This window comes from Coregonus clupeaformis, unplaced genomic scaffold (assembly GCF_020615455.1).
Source record: "Coregonus clupeaformis isolate EN_2021a unplaced genomic scaffold, ASM2061545v1 scaf0181, whole genome shotgun sequence".
Classification (NCBI taxonomy): Eukaryota; Metazoa; Chordata; class Actinopteri; order Salmoniformes; family Salmonidae; genus Coregonus; species Coregonus clupeaformis.
Genome location: NW_025533636.1, coordinates 31891 through 56572, shown reverse-complemented (window position 1 = coordinate 56572; position 24682 = coordinate 31891). Strand labels below are relative to the sequence as shown.

Here is a 24682-nt window from a genome sequence, read left to right as displayed (position 1 = left end):
TATTGGTAGTGTTTCTGACTGGTCCTGTATATGTTCATTCTACTATACATTGATTGGTAGTGTTTCTGACTGGTCACAGCCTCTCCCTCCCTCTCACCCCCCTGCCTCCCACAGCCTCTCCCTCCTTCTCACCCCCTGCCTCCCACAGCCTCTCCCTCCTTCTCACCCCCTGCCTCCCACAGCCTCTCCCTCCTTCTCACCCCCCTGCCTCCCACAGCCTCTCCCTCCTTCTCACCCCCCTGCCTCCCACAGCCTCTCCCTCCTTCTCACCCCCCTGCCTCCCACAGCCTCTCCCTCCCTCTCACCCCCCTGCCTCCCACAGCCAATCCCTCCTTCTCACCCCCCCTGCCTCCCACAGCCTCTCCCTCCCTCTCACCCCCCTGCCTCCCACAGCCTCTCCCTCCCTCTCCCTCCCTCTCACCCCCCTGCCTCCCACAGCCTCTCCCTCCCTCTCACCCCCCTGCCTCCCACAGCCTCTCCCTCCCTCTCACCCCCCTGCCTCCCACAGCCTCTCCCTCCTTCTCACCCCCCTGCCTCCCACAGCCTCTCCCTCCCTCTCACTCCCCCGGTGACACCCCTGCCCCATATTGTGTTTCTCCTCCACTGGGAGAGGATGATTCCACTTGTTCGCCTTGATAATTACTGACAATTAGTGAAAAAAGTAATTCACTAACTCAAGGAAGCTCATTGTGCAAATTGTGCCAGTTAACTCTGGATGCTAATGTGATCAGAAAAAAATAATAGACATTGTAGACCATCTGTTTACTACTGAGAGGAGGAGGAGGAGGAGGAGGAGGAGGAGGAGGAGGAGGAGGAGGAGGAGGAGGAGGAGGTGGAGGTGGAGGAGGAGGAGGTGGACGAGGGGAGGAGGAGAAAAAGGAGGAGGAGAGGTGGAGGAGGAGGAGGAGGAGAGGAGGAGGAGAGGAGGAGAGAAAGGAGGAGGAGGAGGAGGAGGAGAGGGGAGGAGTGAGGAGGAGGAGAGGAGGAGGGAGGAGGAGGAGGAGGAGGAGAGAAAGGAGGAGGAGGAGGAGGAGGAGGAGGAGGAGGAGGTGGAGGAGGAGGAGGAGAGAAAGGAGGAGGAGGAGGAGGAGGAGAGGAAAGGAGGAGGAGGAGGAGGAGGAGAGGAGGAGGAGGGAGGGAGGAGAGAAAGGGGGGGGGGGAGAGGGAGGAGGAGGAGGAGGGAGGAGGAGGAGAAAGAAGAGGAGAGGAGGAGGAGGAGGAGGAGGAGGAGGAGGAGGAGGGAGGAAGAAGCTGTTGTCCCAGACTGACTGTCTGTCTTTGCTCTCTCTCAACCCCGAGGTGGTGGAACTTCACTCACCTGAATGGAAACCCTTGGTTCAACCCATTTGATCATAAAAAGATCCACCAGATGTTCAGGAGTCTTATGGCTTGGGGGTAGAAGCTGTTTAGAAGCCTTTTTATGGCACCTAAAAGAGAGTGGGAGAGAGAAAGAGAGAGAGAGAGAGAGAGACAGGGAGAGAGAGAGACAGAGGGACAGAGAGAGACAGAGAGACAGAGGGACAGAGAGACAGAGAGACAGAGAGAGAGAGAGAGAGAGAGAGAGAGAGAGAGAGAGAGAGAGAGAGAGAGAGAGAGACAGAGGGACAGAGAGAGACAGAGAGACAGAGGGACAGAGAGAGTGAGAGAGACAGAGAGACAGAGAGAGAGAGAGAGAGAGAGAGAGAGAGAGAGAGAGAGAGAGAGAGAGAGAGAGAGAGAGAGAGAGAGAGAGAGAGAGAGAGAGAGCGAGAGAGAGAGAGAGAGAGAGAGAGAGAGAGAGAGAGGGAGAGAGAGAGAGAGAGAGAGAGAGAGAGAGAGAGAGAGAGAAAGAGAGAGAGCACGGTGTCAGTACATTACAGTAAAGCTCTGTGTGCATGGTAACTTATTAATGTTTCTATTCCGGGAGATAGGATTTATTCATGAAAACAAAAATGTGCTTTTTGGTCTTAATTTAAGGTTAGGGTTAGGCATTAGGGTTAGCAGTACGGTTAGGGTTAAGGTTAAGGTTTAAAATCTGTTTTTATAACTTTGTAGCTGTGCCAGTTATTGACCACTCTGCAGAGCTCCCTCTAGAACAAGATTCATGAAGAAAAACACTAACCTGCGTTTTTGGCATTGAACCCACATGTTCCTTGGGCATTGAACCCACATGTACCTGGGGCATTGAACCCACATGTACCTGGGGCATTGAACCCACATGTTCCTTGGGCATTGAACCCACATGTACCTGGGGCATTGAACCCACATGTACCTGGGGCATTGAACCCACATGTACCTGGGGCATTGAACCCACATGTACCTGGGGAATAGAACCCACATGTACCTGGGGCATTGAACCCACATGTACCTGGGGCATTGAACCCACATGTACCTGGGGCATTGAACCCACATGTACCTGGGGCATTGAACCCACATGTACCTGGGGAATAGAACCCACATGTACCTGGGGCATTGGGGGGTAGAATGATTACTTTACCCTATCCCAGGTGTTCCTTAAAGAGGTGGGGTTTCAAATGTCTCCAGAAGGTGGTGAGTGACTCCGCTGTCCTGGCGTCGTGAGGGAGCTTGTTCCACCATTGGGAACAGTTTTGACTGGGCTGAGCGGGAACTGTGCTTCAGCAGAGGTAGGGGAGCCAGCAGGCCAGAGGTGGATGAACGCAATGCCCTCGTTTGGGTGTAGGGACTGATCAGAGCCTGAAGGTACGGAGGTGCCGTTCCCCTCACAGCTCCGTAGGCAAGCACCATGGTCTTGTAGCAGATGCGAGCTTCAACTGGAAGCCAGTGTAGTGTGCGGAGGAGCGGGGTGACGTGAGAGAACTTGGGAAGGTTGAACACCAGACGGGCTGCGGCATTTTGGATGAGTTGTAGGGGTTTAATGGCACAGGCAGGGAGCCCAGCCAACAGCGAGTTGCAGTAATCCAGACGGGAGATGACAAGTGCCTGGATTAGGACCTGTGCCGCTTCCTGTGTAAGGCAGGGTCGTACTCTCCGAATGTTGTAGAGCATGAACCTACAGGATCGGGTCAGGGTGTTGTCCAGGGTCACGCCAAGGCTCTTCGCACTCTGGGAGGAGGACACAACGGAGTTGTCAACCGTGATGGCGAGATCATGGAACGGGCAGTCCTTCCCCGGGAGGAAGAGCAGCTCCGTCTTGCCAAGGTTCAGCTTGAGGTGGTGATCCGTCATCCATACTGATATGTCTGCCAGACATGCAGAGATGCGATTCGCCACCTGGTTATCAGAAGGGGGAAAGGAGAAGATTAGTTGTGTGTCGTCTGCGTAGCAATGATAGGAGAGGCCATGTGAGGATATGACAGAGCCAAGTGACTTGGTGTATAGGGAGAAAAGGAGAGGGCCTAGAACTGAGCCCTGGGGGACACCAGTGGTGAGAGCACGTGGTGCGGAGACAGCTTCTCGCCACGCCACTTGGTGATCACATATAATGTGAGGGGCATAACCTAGCCTGGGGGAACCAGCCTGATCACTATGTGGAGGGAACAATGAACAGTACAGTAGGAGGTAGGTGTATGGAGGGAACAGTACAGTAGGAGGTAGGTGTATGGAGGGAACAGTACAGTAGGAGGTAGGTGTATGGAGGGAACAGTACAGTAGGAGGTAGGTGTATGGAGGGAACAGTACAGTAGGAGGTAGGTGTATGTAGGGAACAGTACAGTAGGGGGTAGGTGTATGGAGGGAACAGTACAGTAGGAGGTAGGTGTATGGAGGGAACAGTACAGTAGGAGGTAGGTGTATGGAGGGAACAGTACAGTAGGAGGTAGGTGTATGGAGGGAACAGTACAGTAGGAGGTAGGTGTATGGAGGGAAACAGTACAGTAGGAGGTAGGTGTATGGAGGGAACAGTACAGTAGGAGGTAGGTGTATGGAGGGAACAGTACAGTAGGAGGTAGGTGTATGGAGGGAACAGTACAGTAGGAGGTAGGTGTATGGAGGGAACAGTACAGTAGGAGGTAGGTGTATGGAGGGGACAGTACAGTAGGAGGTAGGTGTATGGAGGGAACAGTACAGTAGGAGGTAGGTGTATGGAGGGAACAGTACAGTAGGAGGTAGGTGTATGGAGGGAACAGTACAGTAGGAGGTAGGTGTATGGAGGGAACAGTACAGTAGGAGGTAGGTGTATGGAGGGAACAGTACAGTAGGAGGTAGGTGTATGGAGGGAACAGTACAGTAGGAGGTAGGTGTATGGAGGGAACAGTACAGTAGGAGGTAGGTGTATGGAGGGAACAGTACAGTAGGAGGTAGGTGTATGGAGGGAACAGTACAGTAGGAGGTAGGTGTATGAGGGAACAGTACAGTAGGAGGTAGGTGTATGGAGGGAACAGTACAGTAGGAGGTAGGTGTATGGAGGGGAACAGTACAGTAGGAGGTAGGTGTATGGAGGGAACAGTACAGTAGGAGGTAGGTGTATGGAGGGAACAGTACAGTAGGAGGTAGGTGTATGGAGGGAACAGTACAGTAGGAGGTAGGTGTATGGAGGGAACAGTACAGTAGGAGGTAGGTGTATGGAGGGAACAGTACAGTAGGAGGTAGGTGTATGGAGGGAACAGTACAGTAGGAGGTAGGTGTATGGAGGGAACAGTACAGTAGGAGGTAGGTGTATGGAGGGAACAGTACAGTAGGAGGTAGGTGTATGGAGGGAACAGTACAGTAGGGGGTAGGTGTATGGAGGGAACAGTACAGTAGGAGGTAGGTGTATGGAGGGAACAGTACAGTAGGAGGTAGGTGTATGGAGGGAACAGTACAGTAGGAGGTAGGTGTATGGAGGGAACAGTACAGTAGGAGGTAGGTGTATGCAGGGAACAGTACAGTAGGAGGTAGGTGTATGGAGGGAACAGTGCAGTAGGAGGTAGGTGAATGGAGGGAACAGTACAGTAGGAGGTAGGTGTATGGAGGGAACAGTACAGTAGGAGGTAGGTGTATGGAGGGAACAGTACAGTAGGAGGTAGGTGAATGGAGGGAACAGTACAGTAGGAGGTAGGTGTATGGAGGGAACAGTACAGTAGGAGGTAGGTGTATGGAGGGAACAGTACAGTAGGAGGTAGGTGAATGGAGGGAACAGTACAGTAGGAGGTAGGTGTATGGAGGGAACAGTACAGTAGGAGGTAGGTGTATGGAGGGAACAGTACAGTAGGAGGTAGGTGTATGGAGGGAACAGTACAGTAGGAGGTAGGTGTATGGAGGGAACAGTACAGTAGGAGGTAGGTGTATGGAGGGAACAGTACAGTAGGGGGTAGGTGTATGGAGGGAACAGTACAGTAGGAGGTAGGTGTATGGAGGGAACAGTACAGTAGGAGGTAGGTGTATGAGGGAACAGTACAGTAGGGGGTAGGTGTATGGAGGGAACAGTACAGTAGGAGGTAGGTGTATGGAGGGAACAGTACAGTAGGAGGTAGGTGTATGGAGGGAACAGTACAGTAGGAGGTAGGTGTATGGAGGGAACAGTACAGTAGGAGGTAGGTGTATGGAGGGAACAGTACAGTAGGAGGTAGGTGTATGGAGGGAACAGTACAGTAGGAGGTAGGTGTATGGAGGGAACAGTACAGTAGGAGGTAGGTGTATGGAGGGAACAGTACAGTAGGAGGTAGGTGTATGGAGGGAACAGTACAGTAGGAGGTAGGTGTATGGAGGGAACAGTACAGTAGGAGGTAGGTGTATGGAGGGAACAGTACAGTAGGAGGTAGGTGTATGGAGGGAACAGTACAGTAGGGGGTAGGTGTATGGAGGGAACAGTACAGTAGGAGGTAGGTGTATGGAGGGAACAGTACAGTAGGAGGTAGGTGTATGGAGGGAACAGTACAGTAGGAGGTAGGTGTATGGAGGGAACAGTACAGTAGGAGGTAGGTGTATGCAGGGAACAGTACAGTAGGAGGTAGGTGTATGGAGGGAACAGTGCAGTAGGAGGTAGGTGAATGGAGGGAACAGTACAGTAGGAGGTAGGTGTATGGAGGGAACAGTACAGTAGGAGGTAGGTGTATGGAGGGAACAGTACAGTAGGAGGTAGGTGAATGGAGGGAACAGTACAGTAGGAGGTAGGTGTATGGAGGGAACAGTACAGTAGGAGGTAGGTGTATGGAGGGAACAGTACAGTAGGAGGTAGGTGAATGGAGGGAACAGTACAGTAGGAGGTAGGTGTATGGAGGGAACAGTACAGTAGGAGGTAGGTGTATGGAGGGAACAGTACAGTAGGAGGTAGGTGTATGGAGGGAACAGTACAGTAGGGGGTAGGTGTATGGAGGGAACAGTACAGTAGGAGGTAGGTGTATGGAGGGAACAGTACAGTAGGAGGTAGGTGTATGGAGGGAACAGTACAGTAGGAGGTAGGTGTATGGAGGGAACAGTACAGTAGGAGGTAGGTGTATGCAGGGAACAGTACAGTAGGAGGTAGGTGTATGGAGGGAACAGTGCAGTAGGAGGTAGGTGAATGGAGGGAACAGTACAGTAGGAGGTAGGTGTATGGAGGGAACAGTACAGTAGGAGGTAGGTGTATGGAGGGAACAGTACAGTAGGAGGTAGGTGAATGGAGGGAACAGTACAGTAGGAGGTAGGTGTATGGAGGAACAGTACAGTAGGAGGTAGGTGTATGGAGGGAACAGTACAGTAGGAGGTAGGTGAATGGAGGGAACAGTACAGTAGGAGGTAGGTGTATGGAGGGAACAGTACAGTAGGAGGTAGGTGTATGGAGGGAACAGTACAGTAGGAGGTAGGTGTATGGAGGGAACAGTACAGTAGGAGGTAGGTGTATGGAGGGAACAGTACAGTAGGAGGTAGGTGTATGGAGGGAACAGTACAGTAGGAGGTAGGTGTATGGAGGGAACAGTACAGTAGGAGGTAGGTGTATGGAGGGAACAGTACAGTAGGGGGTAGGTGTATGGAGGGAAACTACAGCCCTGGTTGCATTATAATAATCTCTCCTTCGTCCTGAAGTGTGAACTCGTTCACTACTCACCACACATTTAAAATAATGTATTTGTTCTAGGCATGGGCTAGAGGGAGTTTCCATATCAGTCATTTCCTTTCAAATCCATGAAGGGAAGTGAACAAGTACACACTTCGGGAGAAGGGAGAGATTATTGGGAAACAATATCCTTGTGTAAGTGTGAACTGTACTGTGTAGGGGGACGGAGCTGAGGTGGATCAAGTTTCAAATTGGTTCTATGTGGTTTTGGACATGCAAGATGATTCCACATCCATAATCATGTTGTGCTTTTAATTAATCAAAGATCAGCACACTGCATCAACACATGCTTTCCAGATGACAGCCCTAATCAAAGATCAGCACACTGCATCAACACATGCTTTCCAGATGACAGCCCTAATCAACGATCAGCACACTGCATCAACACATGCTTTCCAGATGACAGCCCTAATCAAAGATCAGCACACTGCATCAACACATGCTTTCCAGATGACAGCCCTAATCAAAGATCAGCACACTGCATCAACACATGCTTTCCAGATGACAGCCCTAATCAAAGATCAGCACACTGCATCAACACATGCTTTCCAGATGACAGCCCTAATCAAAGATCAGCACACTGCATCAACACATGCTTTCCAGATGACAGCCCTAATCAAACATCAGCACACTGCATCAACACATGCTTTCCAGATGACAGCCCTAATCAAAGATCAGCACACTGCATCAACACATGCTTTCCAGATGACAGCCCTGTTCTCTTCATAGAACAGGACTTTTAACCAGGGCCTATAGTGCTCTGATCATGTAGTGCACTATATAAGGAATAGGGTCCGTTTGGGATACGCCATGCACTCTCCTGTTATTTCTCTGTTGTTACTGGGTAATACATGAGATTGACCTCCAAAGTGTGAGGAAATGATTTGTTGAATTAGCTAAAGCATCTGCAGACGTTCGCTCCAACAACAACAAAAAAAACCCACGCTCAAAGTTCTACTGGAGGGTTTAGACCCTGGGGAATAGTCACTCTGAACAGTGTCTCTCACACAAGCACAGCGGTTTGACTTCCTGCTAAGGGACAGAACTTGAGGGAGAAAGTTACACTATTTCATTGTGTGTTTCTTTTGAGTAAATCAGAGTTGATTTAGTGGAAGAACTCTGCTCTTAGGCTGCGTCCCAAATGGAAGCCTATTCCCTAAATAGTGCATTACTTTGGACCAGGGCACTGGTTAAAAGTAGTGCACTGAATAGGGTACAATTTGGGACACAAGCTTAGATATATTCTGCTGGAGATGTGCCGTCTCAGAACCCATTCACGGCTACTGCAACTTCTGAAACGATAAAACTCCTTTCAGAGACCACAGGGAGGTTTTCATCAGACGTCAGGGAGCATTGAGGGAATCTGCAGGATGTTCTCACTCAACAGCCCAACCTCTCCTCTCTCCTCTCTCTCTCCTCTCTCCTCTCCTCTCTCCTCTCTCCTCTCTCCTCTCTCCTCTCTCCTTTCATCCTCCCATTACCTCCTCTCCTCTCTCCTCTCCTCTCTCCTCTCCTCTCTCCTCTCTTGCCTCTCCTCTCCTCTCTCCTCTCCTCTCTCCTCTCTCCTCTCCTTTCATCCTCCCATTACCTCCTCTCTGTAAACTGGCCCTCCCAGGGAGATGTACTTCTGAGTGGGTTATAATTTATTTTTTTACATTTTATTCATTTAGCAGACACTCTTATCCAGAGCGACTTACAGTTAGTGAGTGCATACATTTACATACAGGTCCCCCTGTAGGAATCGAACCCACAACCCTGGCGTTGAAAACACCATGCTCTACCAACTGAGCTACACAGGACTGTGTAGATAGTTCTGAGTTGGGAGCCAGGCAGGAAATGAGTGCTATAGAACTGACCAGAGCTGGTCTAAAGTAGTGCACTATATAGGGAATAGGGGGCCATTCTCTGGTCTAAAGTAGTGCACTATATAGGGAATAGGGTGCCATTCTCTGGTCTAAAGTAGTGCACTATATAGGGAATAGGGTGCCATTCTCTGGTCTAAAGTAGTGCTCTATATAGGGAATAGGGTGCCATTCTCTGGTCTAAAGTAGTGCACTATATAGGGAATAGGGTGCCATTTGGGACGTCACCTCTAGGTGTGTACTGGAGCCATAGTGCTCCTAGTTCTGAGAACTGAAACTTTTCAGATGATAAAACTCCTTTCAGAGACCACAGGGAGGTTTTCATCAGACATTAGGGAGCATTGATGCAATCTGCAGGATGTTCTCTACTTTCACCAGAGCCAATAAGGCACTATATGGGGAATAGGCTGCCATTTGCGATATAGACTCCTTTTAAACGGCTACAGTTTGCCCTGTGAAAACCTCTGATTCTGAGTGGGTATTGGACCAGGCCATCTACAGCCTCTGATTGTGACTGGGTATTGGACCAGGCCATCCACAGCCTCTGATTCTGACTGGGTATTGGACCAGGCCGTCTACAGCCTCTGATTCTGACTGGGTATTGGACCAGGCCATCTACAGCCTCTGATTCTGACTGGGTATTGGACCAGGCCATCTACAGCCTCTGATTCTGACTGGGTATTGGACCAGGCCATCCACAGCCTCTGATTCTGACTGGGTATTGGACCAGGCCATCCACAGCCTCTGATTCTGACTGGGTATTGGACCAGGCCATCTACAGCCTCTGATTCTGACTGGGTATTGGACCAGGTCATCTACAGTCTCTGATTCTGACTGGGTATTGGACCAGGCCATCTACAGCCTCTGATTCTGACTGGGTATTGGACCAGGTCATCTACAGCCTCTGATTCTGACTGGGTATTGGACCAGGCCGTCTACAGCTTCTGATTGTGACTGGGTATTGGACCAGGCCATCTACAGCCTCTGATTCTGACTGGGTATTGGACCAGGCCATCTACAGCCTCTGATTCTGACTGGGTATTGGACCAGGCCATCCACAGCCTCTGATTGTGACTGGGTATTGGACCAGGCCATCTGCAGCCTCTGATTCCGACTGGGTATTGGACCAGGTCATCTACAGCCTCTGATTCTGACTGGGTATTGGACCAGGCCATCTACAGCCTCTGATTGTGACTGGGTATTGGACCAGGCCATCTGCAGCCTCTGATTCTGACTGGGTATTGGACCAGGCCATCCACAGCCTCTGATTGTGACTGGGTATTGGACCAGGCCATCTGCAGCCTCTGATTCTGACTGGGTATTGGACCAGGCCATCCACAGCCTCTGATTGTGACTGGGTATTGGACCAGGCCATCCACAGCCTCTGATTCTGACTGGGTATTGGACCAGGCCATCCACAGCCTCTGATTCTGACTGGGTATTGGACCAGGCCATCTACAGCCTCTGATTGTGACTGGGTATTGGACCAGGTCATCTACAGCCTCTGATTGTGACTGGGTATTGGACCAGGCCATCCACAGCCCAGAGGCCACTGCTGTGGTTCTGGCTGTCGATCAGATCTCCTTTTCTTCCATTTCAGGGTTCTTTAAAACATCAGATGTTTTCTACTATTCATCCTCCTTTTCTGCCAAATTCATTTCAAGGCTGATCCTTCAAACATAACCCCAAGTGGTTTAAAATGGTCACTTCACATAACACCGGGAGACTGACGTTCATGCTCTACAACATTCGTACTCCCTCTCTACAGAGTACGACCCTACCTTACACAGAAAGCGGCACAGGTCCTAATCCAGGCACTTGTCATCTCCCGTCTGGATTACTGCAACGCGCTGTTGGCTGGGCTCCCTGCCTGTGCCATTAAACCCCTACAATTTATCCAGAACACCGCAGCCCGTCTGGTGTTCGACCTTCCCAAGTTCTCTCTGTCATTCTCTAACTGAATCAGCTCCAATATCACCCTGTCATTCTCTAACTGAATCAGCTCCAATATCACCCTGTCATTCTCTAACTGAATCAGCTCCAATATCACCCTGTCATTCTCTAACTGAATCACCTCCAATATCACCCTGTCATTCTCTAACTGAATCAGCTCCAATATCACCCTGTCATTCTCTAACTGAATCAGCTCCAATATCACCCTGTCATTCTCTAACTGAATCAGCTCCAATATCACCCTGTCATTCTCTAACTGAACCAGCTCCAATATCACCCTGTCATTCTCTAACTGAATCAGCTCCAATATCACCCTGTCATTCTCTAACTGAATCAGCTCCAATATCACCCTGTCATTCTCTAACTGAATCAGCTCCAATATCACCCTGTCATTCTCTAACTGAACCAGCTCCAATATCACCCTGTCATTCTCTAACTGAATCAGCTCCAATATCACCCTGTCATTCTCTAACTGAATCAGCTCCAATATCACCCCTGTCATTCTCTAACTGAATCAGCTCCAATATCACCCTGTCATTCTCTAACTGAACCAGCTCCAATATCACCCTGTCATTCTCTAACTGAATCAGCTCCAATATCACCCTGTCATTCTCTAACTGAATCAGCTCCAATATCACCCTGTCATTCTCCAACTGAATCAGCTCCAATATCACCCTGTCATTCTCTAACTGAATCAGCTCCAATATCACCCTGTCATTCTCTAACTGAATCAGCTCCAATATCACCCTGTCATTCTCTAACTGAATCAGCTCCAATATCACCCTGTCATTCTCTAACTGAATCAGCTCCAATATCACCCTGTCATTCTCTAACTGAATCAGCTCCAATATCACCCTGTCATTCTCTAACTGAATCAGCTCCAATATCACCCTGTCATTCTCTAACTGAATCAGCTCCAATATCACCCTGTCATTCTCTAACTGAATCACCTCCAATATCACCCTGTCATTCTCTAACTGAATCAGCTCCAATATCACCCTGTCATTCTCTAACTGAATCAGCTCCAATATCACCCTGTCATTCTCTAACTGAATCAGCTCCAATATCACCCTGTCATTCTCTAACTGAATCAGCTCCAATATCACCCTGTCATTCTCTAACTGAATCACCTCCAATATCACCCTGTCATTCTCTAACTGAATCAGCTCCAATATCACCCTGTCATTCTCTAACTGAATCAGCTCCAATATCACCCTGTCATTCTCTAACTGAATCAGCTCCAATATCACCCTGTCATTCTCTAACTGAATCAGCTCCAATATCACCCTGTCATTCTCTAACTGAATCAGCTCCAATATCACCCTGTCATTCTCTAACTGAATCAGCTCCAATATCACCCTGTCATTCTCTAACTGAATCAGCTCCAATATCACCCTGTCATTCTCTAACTGAATCAGCTCCAATATCACCCTGTCATTCTCTAACTGAATCAGCTCCAATATCACCCTGTCATTCTCTAACTGAATCAGCTCCAATATCACCCTGTCATTCTCTAACTGAATCAGCTCCAATATCACCCTGTCATTCTCTAACTGAATCAGCTCCAATATCACCCTGTCATTCTCTAACTGAATCACCTCCAATATCACCCTGTCATTCTCTAACTGAATCAGCTCCAATATCACCCTGTCATTCTCTAACTGAATCAGCTCCAATATCACCCTGTCATTCTCTAACTGAATCAGCTCCAATATCACCCTGTCATTCTCTAACTGAATCAGCTCCAATATCACCCTGTCATTCTCTAACTGAGTCAGCTCCAATATCACCCTGTCATTCTCTAACTGAATCAGCTCCAATATCACCCTGTCATTCTCTAACTGAATCAGCTGTCTTGTTGACCCATACTATAGTTGCTGACTTCATATGAGACTGGCTCCTTTACCGCCTGGCTGTGATTCACTGATGATATGGAGACTGGCTCCTTTACCGCCTGGCTGTGATTCACTGATGATATGGAGACTGGCTCCTTTACCGCCTGGCTGTGATTCACTGATGATATGGAGACTGGCTCCTTTACCGCCTGGCTGTGATTCACTGATGATATGGAGACTGGCTCCTTTACCGCCTGGCTGTGATTCACTGATGATATGGAGACTGGCTCCTTTACCGCCTGGCTGTGATTCACTGATGATATGGAGACTGGCTCCTTTACCGCCTGGCTGTGATTCACTGATGATATGGAGACTGGCTCCTTTACCGCCTGGCTGTGATTCACTGATGATATGGAGACTGGCTCCTTTACCGCCTGGCTGTGATTCACTGATGATATGGAGACTGGCTCCTTTACCGCCTGGCTGTGATTCACTGATGATATGGAGACTGGCTCCTTTACCGCCTGGCTGTGATTCACTGATGATATGGAGACTGGCTCCTTTACCGCCTGGCTGTGATTCACTGATGATATGGAGACTGGCTCCTTTACCGCCTGGCTGTGATTCACTGATGATATGGAGACTGGCTCCTTTACCGCCTGGCTGTGATTCACTGATGATATGGAGACTGGCTCCTTTACCGCCTGGCTGTGATTCACTGATGATATGGAGACTGGCTCCTTTACCGCCTGGCTGTGATTCACTGATGATATGGAGACTGGCTCCTTTACCGCCTGGCTGTGATTCACTGATGATATGGAGACTGGTTCCTTTACCGCCTGGCTGTGATTCACTGATGATATGGAGACTGGCTCCTTTACCGCCTGGCTGTGATTCACTGATGATATGGAGACTGGCTCCTTTACCGCCTGGCTGTGATTCACTGATGATATGGAGACTGGCTCCTTTACCGCCTGGCTGGAGAAAAAAACTAACGTATTTTGGGGGATTGATCAGAGATAGGAAATGACGGTGTACTGATGAATTAGAAGATGGAGCAAACTTCAAGACTGTCCAGATTGACCTGAGAAAATTTACAGATTGCAAAAATTTCTCAGAAACGGCCAAGAGTTACACATTGCTTAGCTTATAGAGATATAGTTATGTTAAATCAAAATGCTCCAATTGTGCTTAATTGGTTATAGAGATTTAAATGTTTTGTGGCTGGATAACTGTAAAGCACTTTGTGACAACTACTGATGTAAAAAGGTCTTTATATTTGATTGAATTATGAACTTTGTCTGCCTCTCCAGGGCCGGTGGCGGTGGTCAGTGGGGAGGAAGACTCTGCCAGTCCTCTTCATCATGTCAACCATGGCATCATCACACCCTGTACCCTCGACGGCGAGGCCGACGCGGTGGTTATAGGAATGACCCGTATACCTGTCATAGAGAACCCACAGTACTTCAGACACGGACACAATTGCAACAAACCCACCACCTGTGAGCACTCTCTCTCTCTCTCTCTCTCTCTCTCTCTCTCTGTCTCTGTCTCTCTCTCTCTCTCTCTCTCTCTCTCTCTCTCTCTCTCTCTCTCTCTCTCTCTCTCTCTCTCTCTCTCTCTCTCTCTCTCTCTCTCTCTCTCTCTCTCTCTCTCTCTCTCTCTCTCTCTCTCTCTCCCTCTCTCTCTCTCTCTCTCTCTCTCTCTCTCTCTCTCTCTCTCTCTCTCTCCTCTCTCTCTCTCTCTCTCCTCTCTCTCTCTCTCCTCTCTCTCTCCTCTCTCTCTCTCTCTCCTCTCTCTCTCTCTCTCTCTCTCTCTCTCTCTCTCTCTCTCTCTCTTTGCTACACTACATGACCAAAAGTATGTGGACACCAGCTCATTGAACATCTCATTCCAAAATCCTGGACATTAATATGGAGTTGGTCCCCCCTTTGCTGCTATAACAGCCTCCACTCTTCTGGGAAGGCTTTCCACTAGATGTTGGAACATTGCTGAGGGGACTTGCTTCCATTCAGCCACAAGAGCATTAGTGAGGTCGGGCACTGATGTAGGGCGATTAGGTCTGGTTTGCAGTCGGTGTTCAAATTGATCCCAAATGTGTTTCAATGGGGTTGAGGTCAGGGCTCTGTGCAAGCCAGTGAAGTTCTTCCACACCGATCTCGACAAACAATTTCTGTATGGGCCTCACTTTGTGCACAGGGGCATTGTCATGCTGAAACAGGAAAGGGCCTTCCCCAAACTGTTGCCACAAAGTTGGAAGCGCAGAATTGTTTAGAATGTCATTGTATGCTGTGGCGTTAAGATTTCCCTTCACTGGAACTAAGGGGCCTAGCCCGAACCATGAAAAACAGCCCCAAAACATTATTCCTCCTCCACCAAACTTTAAAGTTGGCACTATGCATTTTGGGGCAGGTAGCGTTCTCCTGGCATCCGTCAAACCCAGATTCGTCCGTCGGACTGCCAGATGGTGAAGCGTGATTCATCACTCCAGAGAATGCGTTTCCACTGCTCCAGAGTCCAATGGTGGCGAGCTTTACACCACTCCAGCCGAAGCTTGGCATTGGGCATGGTGATCTTAGGCTTGTGTGCAGCTGCTCGGCCATGGAAACCCATTTCATGAAGCTCCTGACGAACAGTTATTGTGCTGACGTTGCTTCCAGAGGCAGTTTGGAACTCGGTAGTGAGTGTTGCAACCGAGGACAGGTGCTTCAACACTGTTCTGTGAGCTTGTGTGGCCTACCACTTCGCGGCTGAGCCGTTGTTGCTCCTAGACGTTTCCGCTTCACAATTACAGCACTTACAGTTGACCGGGGCAGCTCTAGAAGGGCAGAAAACTGACTTGTTGGAAAGGTGGCATCCTATGACGGTGCCACGTTGAAAGTCACTGAGCTCTTCAGTAAGGCCATTCTACTGCCAGTGTTTGTCTATGGAGATAGCATGGCTGTGCACTCGATTTTATACAGTCGTGGTCAAAAGTTTTGAGAAGTATTGGTCTTCATAATGTTTGCTGCTTCAGTGTTTTTAGATATTTTTGTCAGATGTTACTATGGTATACTGAAGTATAATTACAAGCATTCCATAAGTGTCAAAGGCTTTTATTGATAATTACATTAAGTTTATGCAAAGAGTCAATATTTGCTGTGTTGACCCTTCTTTTTCAAGACCTCTGCAATCCGCCCTGGCATGCTGTCAATTAACTTCTGGGCCACATCCTGACTGATGGCAGCCCATTCTTGCATAATCAATGCTTGGAGTTTGTCAGAATTTGTGGGTTTTTGTTTGTCCACCTGCCTCTTGAGGATTGACCACAAGTTCCCAATGGGATTAAGGTCTGGGGAGTTTCCTGGCCATGGACCCAAAATGTTATGTTCCCCGAGCCACTTAGTTTATCACTTTTGCCTTATAGCAAGGTGCTCCATCATGCTGGAAAAGGCATTGTTCGTCACCAAACTGTTCTTGGATGGGTTGGGAGAAGTTGCTCTCGGAGGATGTGTTGGTACCATTCTTTATTCATGGCTGTGTTCTTAGGCAAAATTGTGAGTGAGCCCACTCCCTTGGCTGAGAAGCAACCCCACACATGAATGGTGTCAGGATGCTTTACTGTTGGCATGACACAGGACTGATGATAGCGCTCACCTTGTCTTCTCCGGACAAGGTGTTTTCCGGATGCCCCAAACAATCGGAAAGGGGATTCATCAGAGAAAATGACTTTACCCCAGTCCTCAGCAGTCCAATCCCTGTACCTTTTGCAGAATATCAGTCTGTCCCTGATGTTTTTCCTGGAGAGAAGTGGCTTCTTTGCGGCCCTTCTTGACACCAGGCCATCCTCCAAAAGTATTTGCCTCACTGTGCATGCAGATGCACTCACACCTGCCTGCTGCCATTCCTGAGCAAGCTCTGCAATGGTGGTGGCCCGATCCCGCAGCTGAATCAACTTTAGGAGACGGTCCTGGCGCTTGCTGGACATTCTTGGGCACCCTGAAGCCTTCTTCACAACAATTAAACCTCTCTCCTTGGAAGTTCTTGATGATCCGATAAATAGTTGACTTAGGTACAATCTTACTAGCAGCAATATCCTTGCCTGTGAAGCCCTTTTTGTGCAAAGCAATGATGACGGCACGTGTTTTATTGCAGGTAATCATGGTTAACAGAGGAAGAACAATGATTTCAAGCACCACCCTGCTTTTTAAAGCTTCCAGTCTGTTATTCTAACTCAGTCAGCATGACAGAGTGATCTCCAGCCTTGTCCTCGTCAACACTCTCACCCGTGTTAACGAGAGAATCACTGACATGATGTCAGCTGGTCCTTGAAACATCAGGATGTAGTCTTGGCCGCTTCCCATATTTAAGATAATTAAAGAATTTCAGTTTGGTTTAATTTGTCTCTACTATTCATCCCGTGTCATCTCCTGGGTATTCCTCACCACAACTTGTTTTTGAATTCATGTCTTGAATCATTTGATATGTTCAGTTGTGAAAGTTGTTGGGCCAGACTAATCCAGTTAGTTAGTTATTCCGCCAATCACCAGAAACTAATGCTTGATTCTTTCACTTTCTATTGCTGACTCTCAGATCTCAGGGAGACCCAAATGGCACCCTGTTGCATATAGTAGACTAGTACTATATACTGTATTCATTTACATTTTTACATTTACATCATTTAGCAGAAGCTCTTATCCAGAGCCACTTACAGTTAGTGAATACATATTTTTTATACTGGCCCCCCGTGGGAAACGAACCCACAACCCTGGCGTTGCAAACGCCATGCTCTATCAACTGAGCTACATCCCTGCCGGCCATTCCCTCCCCTACCCTGGACGACGCTGGGCCAATTGTGAGCCGCCCATGAGTCTCCCGGTCGCGGCCGGCTGCGACAGAGCCTGGATTCGAACCAGGATCTCTAGTGGCACAGCTAGCACTGCGATGCAGTGCCTTAGACCACTGCACCACTCAGGAGAAGGGATTAGGGTGCCATTTGGGAGGCAGCCTTATTCTCCTCAGTTATTTGAAGAGCAGAATATGATTATTGACTATTGATCTTAGACACTCTTTGATCCTTCTGCAGAAGTACAGTAATGCTGCGTTCCAAATCGCACCCTATTCCCTACGTAGTGCGCTCCTCCAGAGCGCTGGTCAAAAGTAGTGCACTATGTAGGGAATATATAAAAGGGGTTTGGCTAAACTAGGGTGCCATTTGGAAGGCAGTCTTATTCTCCTCAGTAATGTGCTATTTGATCCATCTGCAAATATATCAAGGGGTTTGGCTAAGCTGCCTTCCATTCTGATTGGAATTCATCGGAAAAATAAGTTCCCTATTGGAAATATGAGCCTGGAAATCAAAGGGTGTCGGGGGGTGTATTATCTTCAGTATGGTTTCACCATCTGTGTGTCTTCATAGCTGTTTATCTCTCTATAAAAGGCAGGCAATGGGTAGTTTAGTGCCTCTGCTCTACAGAGGGACGTGATCATATCTCCCAAATTACACACTATTCCCTAGTTAGTACACTACTTTTGACCAGAACTGTATGGGCCCTGGTCAGAAGTAGTGCACTAAATAGGGAGGAGGGTGCCATTTGGGACTCAGCCTCTGGAGTTACCATCTGGAGGCAGCCTCTGGAGTTACCATCTGGAGGCAGCCTCTGGAGTTACCATCTGGAGGCAGCCTCTGGAGTTACCGTCTGGTGGCTGGAGTTACCATCTGGAGGCAGCCTCTGGAGTTACCATCTGGAGGCAGCCTCTGGAGTTACCATCTGGAGGCAGCCTCTGGAGTTACCATCTGGTGGCTGGAGTTACCATCTGGAGGCAGCCTCTGGAGTACCATCTGGTGGCTGGAGTTACCATCTGGAGGCAGCCTCTGGAGTTACCATCTGGTGGCAGCCTCTGGAGTTACCATCTGGTGGCAGCCTCTGGAGTTACCATCTGGTGGCAGCCTCTGGAGTTACCATCTGGTGGCAGCCTCTGGAGTTACCATCTGGTGGCAGCCTCTGGAGTTACCATCTGGAGGCAGCCTCTGGAGTTACCATCTGGTGGCAGCCTCTGGAGTTACCATCTGGTGGCAGCCTCTGGAGTTACCATCTGGAGGCAGCCTCTGGAGTTACCATCTGGGGGCAGCCTCTGGAGTTACCATCTGGTGGCAGCCTCTGGAGTTACCATCTGGTGGCAGCCTCTGGAGTCACCATCTGGTGGCAGCCTCTGGAGTCACCATCTGGTGGCTGGAGTTACCATCTGGAGGCAGCCTCTGGAGTTACCATCTGGTGGCAGCCTCTGGAGTTACCATCTGGTGGCAGCCTCTGGAGTTACCATCTGGTGGCTGGAGTTACCATCTGGTGGCAGCCTCTGGAGTCACCATCTGGTGGCAGCCTCTGGAGTTACCATCTGGTGGCAGCCTCTGGAGTTACCATCTGGTGGCTGGAGTTACCATCTGGAGGCAGCCTCTGGAGTTACCATCTGGTGGCAGCCTCTGGAGTTACCATCTGGTGGCAGCCTCTGGAGTTACCATCTGGAGGCAGCCTCTGGAGTTACCATCTGGAGGCAGCCTCTGGAGTTACCATCTGGTGGCAGCCTCTGGAGTTACCATCTGGTGGCAGCCTCTGGAGTTACCATCTGGAGGCAGCCTCTGGAGTTACCATCTGGTGGCAGGAGTTACCATCTGGTGGCAGCCTCTGGAGTTACCATCTGGTGGCAGCCTCTGGAGTCACCATCTGGTGGCAGCCTCTGGAGTTACCATCTGGTGGCAGCCTCTGGAGTCACCATCTGGTGGCAGCCTCTGGAGTTACCATCTGGTGGCAGCCTCTGGAGTTACCATCTGGTGGCAGCCTCTGGAGTTACCATCTGGTGGCAGCCTCTGGAGTCACCATCTGGTGGCAGCCTCTGGAGTTACCATCTGGTGGCAGCCTCTGGAGTCACCATCTGGTGGCAGGAGTTACCATCTGGTGGCAGCCTCTGGAGTACCATCTGGTGGCAGCCTCTGGAGTTACCATCTGGAGGCAGCCTCTGGAGTTACCATCTGGTGGCAGGAGTTACCATCTGGAGGCAGCCTCTGGAGTTACCATCTGGTGGCAGCCTCTGGAGGTACCATCTGGAGGCAGCCTCTGGAGTTACCATCTGGTGGCAGCCTCTGGAGTTACCATCTGGAGGCAAAGCACAACCACTCTATATCAGACAACACCACTATATCAGATCTGTTTAGACAGCTCCAGGAGTGTAAGAGACAGACAGACGGACAGACAGGCAGGCAGACAGACAGACGGACGGACGGACGGACGGACAGGCAGACAGGCAGACAGGCAGACAGGCAGACAGGCAGACAGGCAGACATACAGACAGACAGACAGACAGACAGACAGACAGACAGGCAGGCAGGCAGACAGACAGACAGACAGACAGACAGACAGACAGACAGACAGACAGACAGACAGACAGGCAGGCAGGCAGGCAGGCAGGCAGGCAGGCAGGCAGGCAGGCAGGCAGACAAACGGACAGACAGACAGACAGACAGGCAGACAGGTAGGCAGACAGGCAGACAGAGAGAAATACAGACAGACAGACAGACAGACAGACAGACAGACACAGACAGACAGACAGACAGACAGACAGACAGACAGACAGACAGACAGACAGACAGACAGACAGACAGACAGACAGACAGACAGACACCTCAATGACTCAGGATGCAGGTTGGAGAAAGACAAGATGTCATTAATGACTAATTCATTAATGACTAATTACTCACAGTTACATGAACTGCTCAGGAGAAACAGAAGCCACTGAACCAACAGCGCCAGCAGCAAGGTGTTATTTCTTCAACAACAGTAAAACAGGAAGGATTGTATTGATGATGATCAGTGCTTTAAGACAGACATACTATGGATCATTTATATATATATATACAGTACCAGTCAGAAGTTTGGACAAACCTACTCATTCAAGGGTTTTTCTTTATTTTTTACTATTTTCTACATTGTAGAATAATAGTGAAGACATCAAAACTATGTAACCAAAAAATAGCCAACCTTTGCCTTGATGACAGACAGACATACAGACAGACAGGCAGGCAGGCATGCAGACAGATAGACAGGCAGGGAAGCAGACAGACAGACAGATAGACAGATAGACAGGCAGGAAAACAGACAGACAAGCGGACAGGCAGGCAAGTAGACAGACATATAGGCAGGCAGGCAGGCAGACAGACAGACAGGCAGGCAAGTAGACAGGCAGGCAGACAGGCACACATGATTATTAGATAACTTTAGCTAACGTCAGCTTCATGTGGTATGTTTACATTTACATTTTAGTCATTTAGCAGACGTTCTTATCCAGAGAGTCATTTAGCAGACGCTCTTATCCAGAGAGTCATTTAGCATACGTTCTTATCCAGAGAGTCATTTAGCAGACGCTCTTATCCAGAGAGTCATTTAGCAGACGTTCTTATCCAGAGAGTCATTTAGCAGACGCTCTTATCCAGAGAGTCATTTAGCAGACGCTCTTATCCAGAGAGTCATTTAGCAGACGCTCTTATCCAGAGAGTCATTTAGCAGACGCTCTTATCCAGAGAGTCATTTAGCAGACGTTCTTATTCAGAGAGTCATTTAGCAGATGTTCTTATCCAGAGAGTCATTTAGCAGACGCTCTTATCCAGAGAGTCATTTAGCAGACGCTCTTATCCAGAGAGTCATTTAGCAGATGTTCTTATCCAGTGAGTCATTTAGCAGATGTTCTTATCTAGTGAGTCATTTAGCAGACGTTCTTATCCAGAGTCATTTAGCAGACACGCTTATCCAGAGAGTCATTTAGCAGATGCTCTAATCCAGAGAGTCATTTAGCAGTCGCTCTTATCCAGAGAGTCATTTAGCAGACGCTCTTATCCAGAGAGTCATTTAGCAGATGCTCTAATCCAGAGAGTCATTTAGCAGTCGCTCTTATCCAGAGAGTTATTTAGCAGACGCTCTTATCCAGATTCATTTAGCAGACGCTCTTATCCAGAGAGTCATTTAGCAGACGCTCTAATCCAGAGAGTCATTTAGCAGACGCTCTTATCCAGATTCATTTAGCAGACGCTCTTATCCAGAGAGTCATTTAGCAGACGCTCTTATCCAGATTCATTTAGCAGACGCTCTTATCCAGAGAGTCATTTAGCAGACGCTCTTATCCAGATTCATTTAGCAGACGCTCTTATCCAGAGAGTCATTTAGCAGACGCTCTTATCCAGATTCATTTAGCAGACGCTCTTATCCAAATAATAATCACAGTGGTTGTAAAAGTTGCAACAGGTCAGTACATCAGGAGTAAATGTCACTTGGCTTTTCATAGCCGGGCATTTAGAGGTTGAAATAGCAGGTGTGGTAGAGAGAGAGAGTTGAAAACAGCAGGTCTGGGACAAGGTAGCACGTCCGGTGAACAGGTCAGGCTGAGTGTTCTGTGTTAACAGGTTACAGCAGGATACAGGCTCAGTGTTCTGTGTTAACAGGTGCACTATATAGGGAATACTGTTTCATTTGGGACGCTGCCACTGTTTGACTGTGAGGGTAGAGATCGGAAGAACCAGAGCAGCAGACCACTTCATGATGGAATAAGTTAATATAGATGGGATGTTTAAAGGAGAGGTAGACCTGGGAAAGGAAGGGTTCAAAGGTAATTGAAGGGACAGACATACGGCTAATGCTCCAACCTGAAAAATGTTATCCATCACAAGATAGGGGTTGAATGCTGGGTTGATTGTAAGGTAAATGTCTGTCTGACAGACCGTTCAATGACTGATTGTAGAAATCCAACTATCCTCTTTTCGCATGTGCACCCTCTCTCTATATTAACCTTCAGTCTGCAGTACACCAGCTCATATCCAACATTATCTACCCTCTCTCTACATTGACCTTCAGTCCGCATTACCCCAGCTCATATCCAACATTATCTACCCTCTCTCTACATTGACTTTCAGTCCGCAGTACCCCAGCTCATATCCAACATTATCTAAACGTATTGATTGGTGCAGGGACTCCTGACCTCACAAGGATAATCTTCCACACATGCTTCAACTCACTGCTTTGCATCTGCTCTCATACATGGTCTCAGTGGAACCCTCCACCTCAGTTATACCTGTATAATGTCTTAGTGGAACCCTCCACCTCAGTTATACCTGTATAATGTCTCAGTGGAACCCTCCACCTCAGTTATACCTGTATAATGTCTTAGTGGAACCCTCCACCTCAGTTATACCTGTATAATGTCTCAGTGGAACCCTCCACCTCAGTTATACCTGTATAATGTCTCAGTAGAACCCTCCACCTCAGATATACCTGTATAATGTCTCAGTGGAACCCTCCACCTCAGTTAAACCTGTATAATGTCTTAGTGGAACCCTCCACCTCAGTTATACCTGTATAATGTCTCAGTGGAACCCTCCACCTCAGTTATACCTGTATAATGTCTTAGTGGAACCCTCCACCTCAGTTATGAATGTAGTGGCTTCCTTTCCTCTTTACCATAGCCACTGCCCTAGCCTGAAGCGGGGTTGTTTCGGACGCATACAGTCCACACTCTTCGTTTCCAAACGGCCAAACATTCAATGAGATCCAGGGATATAGTGCAACAAAAAATGTTTATTCTTCTTATCTAACAAAAAGGTATTCTCCAATCAACTTAAAGCAGAGATTACTTGAAATGCAAATACATAATATAATATGACCTGTCTGTCTGTATTTCTGTATGTCTATATGGTCAAAAAACTATACCGCTCCCGCATCTAGCAAGGACTCCCCCCCCCCGAAGGCCCAACTTCCTGCCTTTATACTAACACAATTAACACAGTACAATGAATGGGCAAGAGGGGGGCCAAAAACTGAGTTACACTAATAACAAATGAATGTATCTCAATCCGGTAAATAAATCATAAAGGTACGTACCTAATATTTCATCATATACATTAATATTTAATATATTTACACAAATGTACATGGAGCTCAGTATGTTCAGTCTTTTATACAAAATATGCCCAAATCGGCTCTAACATACCGGCCCCTAATTGTTGACTGCACTGAATGCACAACAATTACTTAATATTCAAACGTAGAGCCAATACAAAAACATTCTATACCAGAGCACCATTACAGTTCATAGCTATATACAAATATACAAGGTGCCATATAGGAAAATAGTCCATAGATCTCAGTCTGAGTTGAAGTGTAAAGGTGTTCAACTTCCAAAAATGTCAAGAGTTTGACGTCCAAAAATGTATGACATCAAAGAATGTAAGAGTATCGACATCAACGAATCAGAGGTGCACGTGATTCAAAGATGGAGCACTGTGTGTGTGTGTGTGTGTGTCTCACTTCGTCGCCTCAAGGAGCAGACAGAGTTTATTGATAGGTCTCTGTAGGATATTGGTCTTAGTCTTAACCATGACGCTCCGGACAAGACCTTTGGCCCCTGGCAAAGCCTTCACCACACGCCCCCATTAGCCAAGAGTTCCTTGGGGCGGTGTCATCGACGATGACCACAAGGTCACCAGGACTGAAGTTTCTCTTAGTTTTGTTCCACTTGTTCCGCTCCTGCATAAGTGGAAGATACTCCCTGATCCATCTCTTCCAGAAGAGGTCAGTGATATATTGTACTTGCTTCCATCTCCTTCGTGAGTATAGGTCACTTCTCTGGAATAGTCCTGGTGGCAGGACTGGCTTTGCTTTCAGATGAAGCAGATGGTTCGGAGTCAGGGGTTCTAGATCGTTAGGGTCATTTGTTACAGTAGTGATTGGTCTGTCGTTCATAATCGCCTCAACTTCACACAAGGCTGTCTGCAAAGCCTCATCATCCAGTACTTGCTCTTTAAGGACTGAATAGAGGATCTTTTTCACCAGTCGGATCAACCTCTCCCATACCCCCATGGTGGGCTCCAGAGGGAGGGTTGAATGACCATGTCACTCCTTCCTTCAGTAATTTATTTTGAATCTTGTTGTGATCCAGCTCTTTCAGAGCTTCTCCTAGCTCTCTGTGTGTTCCAACAAAGTTGGTGCCATTGTCTGTTCTGATACTTGTTACTGGGCCCCTTCGACAGATGAACCTGCGCA

At 48.3% G+C, this 24682-nt stretch overlaps 1 protein-coding gene across 1 annotated transcript in view; it reads left to right on the top strand.

The window, feature by feature from the left end:
• Window positions 1-24682, top strand: part of LOC121564390 (NT-3 growth factor receptor-like) — a gene marked incomplete at its 3' end in the record, with an annotated part of 183184 nt that overhangs the window by 126987 nt on the left and 31515 nt on the right. The window contains exon 12 of the mRNA XM_045214016.1: window positions 13937-14125. Coding sequence (XP_045069951.1) covers window positions 13937-14125 — 189 coding nt within the window. The remainder of the gene's footprint in view (window positions 1-13936; window positions 14126-24682) is intronic.